Source organism: Nicotiana attenuata, unplaced genomic scaffold, assembly GCF_001879085.1.
Source record: "Nicotiana attenuata strain UT unplaced genomic scaffold, NIATTr2, whole genome shotgun sequence".
In the NCBI taxonomy this organism is placed as follows: Eukaryota; Viridiplantae; Streptophyta; class Magnoliopsida; order Solanales; family Solanaceae; genus Nicotiana; species Nicotiana attenuata.
In genome coordinates, this window is record NW_017673004.1 from 38,168 (window position 1) to 48,456 (window position 10,289).

Below are 10,289 nucleotides of genomic sequence, written 5' to 3' on the forward strand. Positions count from 1 at the left end.
GGAGACCCTATGTTGGCAAAAGGCGACTAGGGAGTGGAGACCCTATGTCTAAAATAATCTCAACTAGGGAGTGGAGACCCTATGTAGGCAAAAGGCGACTAGGGAGTGGAGACCCTATGTCTAAGATAATCTCAACTAGGGAGTGGAGACCCTATGTTGGCAAAAGGCGACTAGGGAGTGGAGACCCTATGTCTAAAATAATCTCAACTAGGGAGTGGAGACCCTATGTTTGCAAAAGGCGACTAGGGAGTGGAGACCCTATGTCTAAAATAATCTCAACTAGGGAGTGGAGACCCTATGTTGGCAAAAGGCGACTAGGGAGTGGAGACCCTATGTCTAAAATCTCAACTAGGGAGTGGAGACCCTATGTTGGAGAAACGTAAAAAAAATAGAGATTGGAGGTCCTAAGCTACTTTTTTTTGAATTTTTCTTCTTATCTTTTTTTTTATTTCATGGAATGAGTAAATGCAGGAAAGAATTTGGAAGGGACATCCCTTTATGGATCATTGCTGCAAAGCTATTTTTTAGCCTTTGCGCAGTTTCTTTTGGCTGCATCTGCTTCTTGCAAGGTTGCTTTGAATTGCACCTGTTTCATGTTTTCAAACAAAGAACAATTGTTAGTTTGAAATGGTGATTGGTTTTGTAGCCTTGATTGTTTCAATCATTCGATCTCGGCCCGGCTTCTTGGGTGAAGATCTCAACTGAAACTGCTTGTTCCCTGAGGACCGATTTCATTTCTGACCCTAGAGAACCTCTAGCTTTCAGACTTTGCCATGACAGTTGGTCACGTGGAACTCAACCTTTTCGACTTTATTTTGCCTCTATAGGCCTTTTCCTTCTGACTTGTTGTTTATTTTTCTTTGCTGTTTTTTTTAACTTTGGAGCATCGGGGAACTTTTGGCTCCTCAAACTTTATCGCAGCGGCTAGTCGCGTGGGGCTTAACCTTTTCCAACTTTATTTTGCCTTTGTAGGCCTTTCATTTCTGGCTTCTTTCTTCCAATTTTAATTTCAGATCATTTGGGTACCTTGGCTTTTCAAACTTTTGCCGAGATGGTTGTCCACGTGGGACTCAACCTTTTCAACTTCATTTGCCTTTATAGGCACTTCAATTTGATTTTCTCCTTCCAAGAGTTTTGATTTCGAAGTGTCGGCCGCCATGGCTAGTCGGGGTCGACTTGATGCCCCTGACGAGGCTGGGTGCCTTTTTGCACATTAGCTCGTGTCAAACGAAAGCCCTGTAAATCAGTCTTGCCATCCCTTCTTTGTCTCAGTTCCGGAATAGAGTTAGACCGAAAGGATTCAAAGAAAAATAAATAATGGACAGGACAATGAATTAAAACGAGAGGTGTCCCTTTCGGGGAGAGGAAAGAAGGACTTATCTGGAGTACATACGGACTTCAATGAACATGACATGCCTTTTGGACTAGATGTCTGATCTGTGTAAACCGTCCGACTCTCAGAAATTCATCACAAGTTTGCTTCAAAATTCGAGAAACCTTGCCAGGACTCTGTCGATGCCGATGGCTGTGAGAATCTTCTTTTCGATCAGGAGCGCCCTTTGCGGGTTTTCACGAGCTGACCTCTCTCATTTCTCTAACTCACCATCGCCTTATAGTGCTCTTTGCAAGTTTTCACTAACAAGACTCTCTCATTTTAATATCTTTGCTTACTGTCGCCTCACGGTGCCCGTGTGGGTTTTCACCAATAAGACTCTCTCATTTCACTATTCTCATTTGGTTGTATCGGATCCAAGTAACTGTATTCTTTGGTCCTTGAACATTCTCACCGATTGATCGGAAGGACTTGAAGGGTTTGGGTAAAAAGGATTTGGATTGAGTTACAACTTTGGAACCTTTTGGGCGGGATCATCGCCGAACCATTATAACATCTGCCCCAGTTTCACTTTTTGGGGGACTTTGGAGTTTTATTTTGGTGTGACTGAACCCCAGAGAGAGGCTGCCTACGTATCCTTTCGGAATCAAGTCGAACGTAGTTCGGGAAACTTTTGTTTTTGGTTTTCTTTTTTCTTCTGTTTTGTTTTGTTTTCTCTTTCTTTTTCCTTTCCTTTTTTTCTTTCTTTTTTTTTCGTCTCTTTTTTATTTTATTTTTTTCTTTGTCTTTTCTTCCCTTTTTTGTATTTTTTTCTTTTCTTCTCTTTTTTTTTCATCTCATTTTTTTTCAATAACACTTTTAAGTTCCAAAGAGGGTAATCAAAGAAGAGTAACCGGCTCAAAGAGTTTGCAAAGAATTGATAGTATTTGAGTAGCGATAATGAAAGTCTTCATCATCCCAACCGGAGAATATTAATACTATATGGAGGATCAATCAGAGTACCTTTGGGTTGCATTTGCATTGACAGTTGTTTCAGGGACATTTTCTTCGATGCGCCCCAAGTACAACGCACTCTTTTGGGCTGTACTCTTGTTGCAAGTATGGACCTTTCCGATCTGGAACCAATTTTCCTTCACCTGTTCCTACTCTTTGTTTATTTCTTAAACTTATCTTCTTTTCATTCTGGCTCTTCACTCATTATTTCGAAGTCTGACAGCGTACCTTAGGATCTGGGCATGAAGTCCGCAAGCATGTCATGTTATTGAAATCTGCATTTAACAGAACTGAAAAGAGAATAAGAAAAACGACAAGATTAAGAAAAGNCTTTAAAATAATTTTGTAATAAATGATTATATAAGTGGTGAATGTGAATTATATATAATGAATATGGAAAAAAGAAAAAAGATAGTATTTGTTTGAAGGAAATAAAAAATAAAAAGTAAATAGAAGATAATAATATGATATAAAAGAGAGAAGATTTGGTGTAAAAAATGGTGTAATGGTTGGAGTAAATTTAGTGTTACACCATTTTTGTGTGAAATTTGGTGTTAGGGTTGGAGATGACCTAAGTAAACAAGCATCGCATTAATTCAGCTTCAAATAAATTAAATAAATCTAAAGAACAAACAAAGCAATTAAAGGGGAATAGCTGGATAACCAATATTTTAACAAATCACAAAAAGAAAATATCTAACTAAAGAGGAATAACAACAGCAGCAACCATTAAGAAATAAAAATTCATAGCATAAGGTGAAGGAAATGAAGCTTTGAGCAAAAGTTCTTTCAAACTGATTTAAGATTTACAGCATCTAAAATCAACGACGAATGAGCTCGAACCGAGAAAACTGACAACTTCGACTGAAACTAGATCGGAAACTTCAACGGACCTCTCTGAAGGAACCTTAGCTGAGCCAGAACAGAAAACGCAGCGGCGCTGGAACCTCGCTGGAAACTTGAACGGAACTAGCAACCAACGAACGAGCTTTAACTGAACTCGATCTCAACAGAAACCCTCCTTTTATTGAGGAAAATGGCTGTTTTGAAGTGTTTTGGTGCTGGGTTTCGTTTGTGTTTATGGCTGTTGATTTCCGTTTCTCACGAGGAAGAAGATGGGAGTCAGATGAGGTCCTTCATTTTTGTTCTTTTCTTCGATCTTTTCCAGAGAAGTGGCCGATCTTTTTTTCTTTTTTCTTTGCTTTAGGAGTTAGTCTATCTTTAGGTTAGCTCATGGTTTTGGATTTTTTGTTTTGTCCCATCTATGGAAACACTGATTGTTGTGTGTCCGTTTGCTGAAGATAGAAAACGGCGGATCAGATGGATTTTAGGCGTAGGTCTATATTTAGACATTAAGTACTATTATATATGGGTAGGAATTAGGTTAGGGGTATGGGCCTAGGAATTATCGGCTTGGGAATTATGGGCTAGGGCAAAAAATTAGGCCTAAAAATGAATTGCTCGAGCCCAAGTTTTATTTATTCCCCGCGAACGAGACTAAAATACGATCTCATTCATTAATTAATCCTACTCAAGTAAAATAACTATTAAAATAGACTGACCGTTAAAATATACTATTTTTTGGTATTTTTTTCAAGATTAAAATGACTACAAAATATTAATGAAATTATTTTTTTTAATTTTCGTTTTCTTGTAATAAAGTAAAAAGTCAAAATTAGTTGAAATAGCGATATTAGGCCTAAATTAAAAATTTACATGCTAAAATATAAAAAATCTTGGGGAGGGTCAAAAATCACATATTTACAACATCCCTTTTGAATTTCTTTACGAGCGTTATGAGCATAGTAAGTCGTATCGTCTTCATCATGATAAACTCGCCATTACTTCCTTGGCTTGGACGCACCGCCGGGTTTATGTGTTCATCGTCTGCTTCTTGGGGTTGTTAATATTTCCAATGAAAGGGGGAAGGATTCATACCCAGTAAGCCATGGTTGCCAGGACTTTGATCGAAGGCATCGAGGGACGAACTTATACCATTATCCCCATGATCTTAGCTAAAATGTACCGCGCTCTAGATCGGTACAAGCAGGAATTTGGACACTTTGAAGGTTATAATCTGTTACTGCAAGTTTGGCTGTTAGAACACTTTCAGAGAGGAGAAGATCGTCAAGATCTTTTGCGACGACCGTTGAATGACTACATAGCTTACCATCTCTCAAAGAAAATGACATTTATCCCAGACAGGTTTGCACAACCTAGGAATGCTGTAAGCTGGGTGCATTTCATCAGCAATCTGACAGACGAGCAGATACACTGGATGTTTGAGTGGTTTCCTAGTAGTGAGTTCATCATCAGGTCAAGAGGGACTACTCATCTGGTACTGATTGGTTTGCGAGGCATCTATCCTTATGCTCCTATAAGGGTAATGAGACAAGCCAGAAGAAAATAGGTTATACCTCGGGTTTCCAATATTGTCCAGTACAAGGCAGATTTCAAAGGGGACATCATTTCATTCAAGTTCGAGGCACAACACATGTGGAACCAGAAGACAATTGTGGAAAGAGAAACCATCGAGCCAGACAGGTATCATACCGGTTATGTGTACTTCTATCCATCATGGTTGGTGGATGATATAGCAGGAGACGTTAAGCCAGGAGTCAATCTGAAAGACAGGATCATAGATGATGCTGCTGAAGCACAGGTTATGTATAGGAGGCTACGCAAAAGGGTTTTCGAATCTGAAGCTAGACATTTGGAACATCACAAAGTGGACATAGAGGCAATAAAAGAATGGAAGGAAATTGCCACTACGTCAACGGAGAGATTGGAATACTTGGAACACGGGCTGATGGAGCTTGAAGGAGAGATGAGGAAGAGACTCTCAGATTGTCAAAGCATGGATGGAAGTGAAGGAGGGCATCTAGCAAAGGCTTCCTTATTATTGGATATGCGCGATCTGGGGAACCTGATTGATGGAGTCAAAAGAGCCAAGCATGGAGAAGGTCCTTCAGGGACCAAGTAGATTAGGAAATGATGTTATTTACTTTTTTCTAGCTTAGTTTTAGATTTCGATTGTCATAAGGCTAAATGCCATTAGTAACTTTATTATTATTGTCGATTTAGTAAAGGTTTGGCTCATTTTCGCATTAATGAAATGACACAATTATTGGCATCGATTTTCTCCAAGTCTATGTGTCTCTTAGGCCTACCTCTGACACAACGAGATCCCCAAATTAGGACGCAAATTATTGCATTACTTTGCGAAACATGTTTAATACTGCAAGCATTCTTTCAATATCCCTTACTAACTTGGTCACCTTTTTACTTTTTCTTTTGATTATTCCCATCCCCCAAGGTTGGTTCGTGCACACTGGCATCGTCAGCATATCACACTAGATCCAGAGGTCCTCCACCTCCTCCTCCACCAAGCGATCCTAAAAGCAAAAACAATGGAAAAGAGAAAGTGGATGATTTGAGTGGTATCAGAAAAGACGACGCCACCATGGCAGAAAATGTCGAAACTTCAGATGGTTAAAGTACCCCGGCTCAGAATGCACTGGTCTTACGTCTGGAATAGAAAATCCTGGAACTATAAAGTGAACTTGAGCAGATCCGAAATTTGTCAAACCTTTCCCTCACTCTCACTATCCCTGACATTACCAGCAAAATCCGACTACCCAGAACCATACACCACTACAAAATACACAAAACCAAAACCCACCGCCGAATCCTCCTGCACCACACCAGTACCCCACACCTCCTCAGAACCTTAACCCTCCACCAGTACCAACTCCTCATCAACACCACCATCATCCAACTTAATACCCGCAAACCATTACTTATCACACTCCGCAGAACGTACCACAACCTACTCCTGATCCCCAAAACTCAACCAATGACCACCCTTATGCCCAGATTCCCGAAGTTCATCAAAGCAATGCAATATATATGGAAACTTTACCCCCACCCTGCAACAAACCCTATACATACCTGAATCAACCAAGAAAGACCTTCTCGTTAAGAACATGGCGGAGGAACTCAAGAAGCTCACTGGCAGAGTTTAGAGTGTCGAAGGTGGTAAAGGCATTGAAGGTTTAAACTATGACTACTTGTGCATTCAGCCAGATGTGGAACTGCCGGAGGGTTACAAACCTCCCAAGTTCGAAATGGTTGATGGAACTGGTGATCCGAAAGTGCATTTGAGGACGTATTGTGACAAACTTGTAATAGTGGGCAAAAACGAACAAATGCGCATTAAACTGTTCATGCGAAGCCTCACAGGAGATGTGTTGTCTTGGTATATCAGTCAGAACCTAAAGAAGTGGGTTAGTCGGGTAATTGTTGTGTCAGACTTCATGGATAGATTCAAGTTCAACACAGAAAGTGCACCAGACGTTTTCCACATTCAGAACCTCAAGAAGAAGCCGACATAATCCTTTTGCGAGTATGCTACTCGTTGGAGATCGGAATCCGCGAAAGTAAGGCCGGCACTTGAAGAAGAACAAATGAACAAGTTCTTCGTCAGAGCTCAAGACCCGCAGTATTACGAAAGGTTGATGGTTATTGAAAATCACAAATTCTCCGACATCATCAAGCTAGGAGAGAGGATAGAAGAAGGGATTAAGAATGTGATGGTGACCAATTTTGAGGCACTGCAAGCCACGAATAAAGCCTTGCAATCGGGAGGTATTTCGAAGAAGAAATAAGAACGTACCGTAATGGTAGCACATGGTCCTAAGTCTCCTCTTACATACCAAATACCTCCACCCACATACCAACCTTCACCCCGCAGATACTAACAACCTGCTACCACCTACCACGCCTATAATACTACACCCACATATTACCATTCAACACTACCTGGCCGCCAAAACTACCAAAACCACGACCAAACTTCGACCTGCTACCGAATTAGGTGGAGTTTTATCGATCCTTCGCTGAATGCTAACCTCGTCTACAATGAGGGCTCGTCAAACGGATTGTCTATACCTGCAGGCATGAATGCAGCGTCCCCAATAAAAGGACGTCAGTACGAATAATGTACTGAGTATGTAAGGCATGTAAATAAACATATAAAGAATATGGAGGAAAATGTGGAGTAAATGACTCAACCTGTAAATCTGGATAGCTCTGTAAATCATGAAATATTTATAAGGTCATGCATATGCGTATAACTGTCATATAATGCATAGGTCTGTACGTAAATAACATCATCAAGCCTCTGAGGGCATCCCATCATATCATTTCAGCCACTGTGGGAAACATCATCATCGTATACCAGCTGATCAGGTGGTGATGCGTATATAACGTCGTAACCTTTTCCCATATTCCATATACCTATATGTACATATATACGCGTATAACGCCGTCTGAGTCATGGGTAAATGCACATATATAAATGAATGTAATGCATAATGAAGTAAGTCAATATGATCTCTTGGAATGTTATGAGACCCGTGTATAGACAATATGGTAGTAGGACATATGGGGAATCAGGAACATAGGCAACCTTAGTACTTCTAAGCATAGAATCATTTCTGAAACTTGCGTGCTCGCTCGTTTCGTTGTGTCATATAGATCATGCCAAAAAGGAAAGAAGGATAGCCTTAACATACCTGAGCCGATTTTCTTGACAGTCCTTCTAGAATACGTCAATTGCGATAAAACACGTAACGGTGGATCGAAGTAGGGGAAAAAAAAAAAAGACTCAAGGAAGTCTCGTTACGGATGAGAAAACACATACTTTCATGCTTGGTTGCCCCTATATTTTCAAAGTTCGCATATCCTCATGCTACAGCAATATTATTTAGGCCACATGTTCCATCTTTGGTGGCTAAACTTCTCAATACTTTTAAAGCACGGTGGTTGTTTCTGCATTATATCCATAACATTTGATACTTTAGTTATCTCTAAACTAAACATGAAGATGGAGATATTCTCATTTCATGGTAAATAATTTGGGAGTTTAGGGAAGACCTTTCCCGTCCTTGACAATCATCCTACCAAACTTCTCAATCCACCATTTCTGCTACCTTAGTTGCATCCCTTAATATATTACCAGCTTTTGATATTAACCTTTCTCCAGTATCAGAAGAAAGTGCTTCAAACCCAGAAATTAATTCCAAAATAATTATACCAAAGCTGTATATATCATTCTTTTTTGAGGCAATGCCAGTTCTTAAATAGTGAGGATCTGTATAACCTGGAGAAACCAGCATCATACGATTCGTCGACGAATTTGGTGGCAAAATTGTTGATGAAAATCCCATTTTTGCTGACCCAAAATCACATAACTTGCAATTGAATTTCTTGTCAAGTAACACATTTGAAGCTTTTATCACCATGTACTATAGAGAGTGTACAATTATCACGTAAATATTCAATAGCTTTAGCAAGTTGAAATGCTATAGCCATACGATTTTTCCATGACATTTTCCTAGCATCAATACCATGTAATTTCTCCTGTAAAGTTCCATTTGAAATATCCTCAAAGACCAACATCCCTTCTTCTCCATTATCACAATATCCAAGAAATTGACTATGTTTTCATGTTGTCTTGCCACCTATCACTCTTTATTAAGAGTCACAAATAGAATATGTGGGGGGCTGCCACGTTAAGGGAGAGTTGTTTAATCTTATTCCTTAATTAGTAATTAACTAGGTAATGATCCATTACCCGATAATTAACCAATTACTCGCATAATTGAGAATTATTTCGAATTATTTAGAATTTTACTTATTTTTAATACACTTTATACACGGTACTATTACGGTTATGTGGTACCATGTAAAATAAATTCATACACTATTATTTCATTAAAACAACTATGTAAAAATGCATATATTTTCTCAACTTATAATTTTCTTAATCTCATATAAAGAATATAAATTTTTGTCTACTTAATTTTTAAAATGGTAAAAAAAAAAGATAACCTTCTTTTCTTGCGAAAAAAATAATAATTCATATCTTTACAATGAAGAAAATCTCATAAACTTTTTTCATATTATGTGTATACTTTTAAAACATATTTGATAGTAGTAATATTAATAACTATATAAAATTATATTTTTTCTAAGACTGAGAATTTTTACTGGTTTCATAAGTATTTATTAATTAATAACTTTTTTCGTTAAAAAAAAATCACTTAATTGAGATAAGATTTCAATTTACTTAAAAATTCACTTTTCATAAATATTGTAAAGTGAAGTTAAGGTGTAATAGTATATCATGAGGATTATTGTTTGCATTGTTAGAGGTTTGACGTCAATTTATTTTAAAAATGTGTGACACATAATTTTTTTTTCATATCAGGAAGTTACCACCGTTAGGATGAGATCCAATCTTTGCACTTAAATGTTAATATTGAGATATTATGTGCATAATTAATAAATTAAGACAAAAATGTTCCACTCAATATACCATATATATATATATATATAATGGTGTCAAGGTTGTTAAACTTATAGGGTGTAACAAAAATCTCTCGGTACGTCTAAGACCATTATGACTCTAATTTATATCATAAAATAAAATTTACCAACTTACGTATTTTTGAGACCCATGAACAGATGATTGAATAATATGACACATGGGAGAATAAGAATATACACATCTCTAGCATTTCTATGAATAGAGAATTTATGGAATTTGTGCATTTAGTTCGTTTCGTTCGTATCGTATAGATCATGCCAAAAAGAAAGAAGGGATAGCCTTAACATACCTGAACCGATTCTCTTTTGCGAAAACACGTAACGGAAAATCGTAGTAGGGAAGAATCCGTATGATATTTGTAAGGACCATGATGTCAAAATGATACAAGTACGAGTGTCTATTAGGCTATTCTGCCAAATAAAAAATGTGTTCTAGTGGAGAAAACGAAAGGAGAATACATGTTCGGAGTTGTTCAACAGCAAAGAGAAGAAAGTGAAGCATCAAATTGTATACGTTTCCCATAAGCTGCAGCAGTCCCATAGTTGACAGGGAAGACCAAGAAAAGTACGA

At 38.1% G+C, this 10,289-nt stretch overlaps 1 protein-coding gene across 1 annotated transcript; it reads right to left on the reverse strand.

The window, feature by feature from the left end:
• Positions 1-8,298: 8,298 nt before the first annotated feature.
• On the reverse strand, positions 8,299-8,802 carry LOC109215157 (probable receptor-like protein kinase At4g10390). The gene is made up of 2 exons (XM_019379177.1): positions 8,737-8,802; positions 8,299-8,634 (listed from the first exon to the last, which is right to left on the reverse strand). Exons 1-2 carry the CDS (start codon positions 8,800-8,802, stop codon positions 8,299-8,301), a joined length of 402 nt encoding a protein of 133 aa, XP_019234722.1.
• Positions 8,803-10,289: the final 1,487 nt, after the last annotated feature.

What these genes read in the sequence shown, in the direction of transcription:
- LOC109215157 (XM_019379177.1), bottom strand. Translation starts at nt 8,802, where the DNA reads ATGGAGAAGAAGGGATGTTGGTCTTTGAGGATATTTCAAATGGAACTT. An exon ending in TTTACAGGAGAAATTACATG is followed by an intron (nt 8,635 to 8,736) that starts GTATTGATGCTA and finishes CACTCTCTATAG; the next exon opens with TACATGGTGATAAAAGCTTC.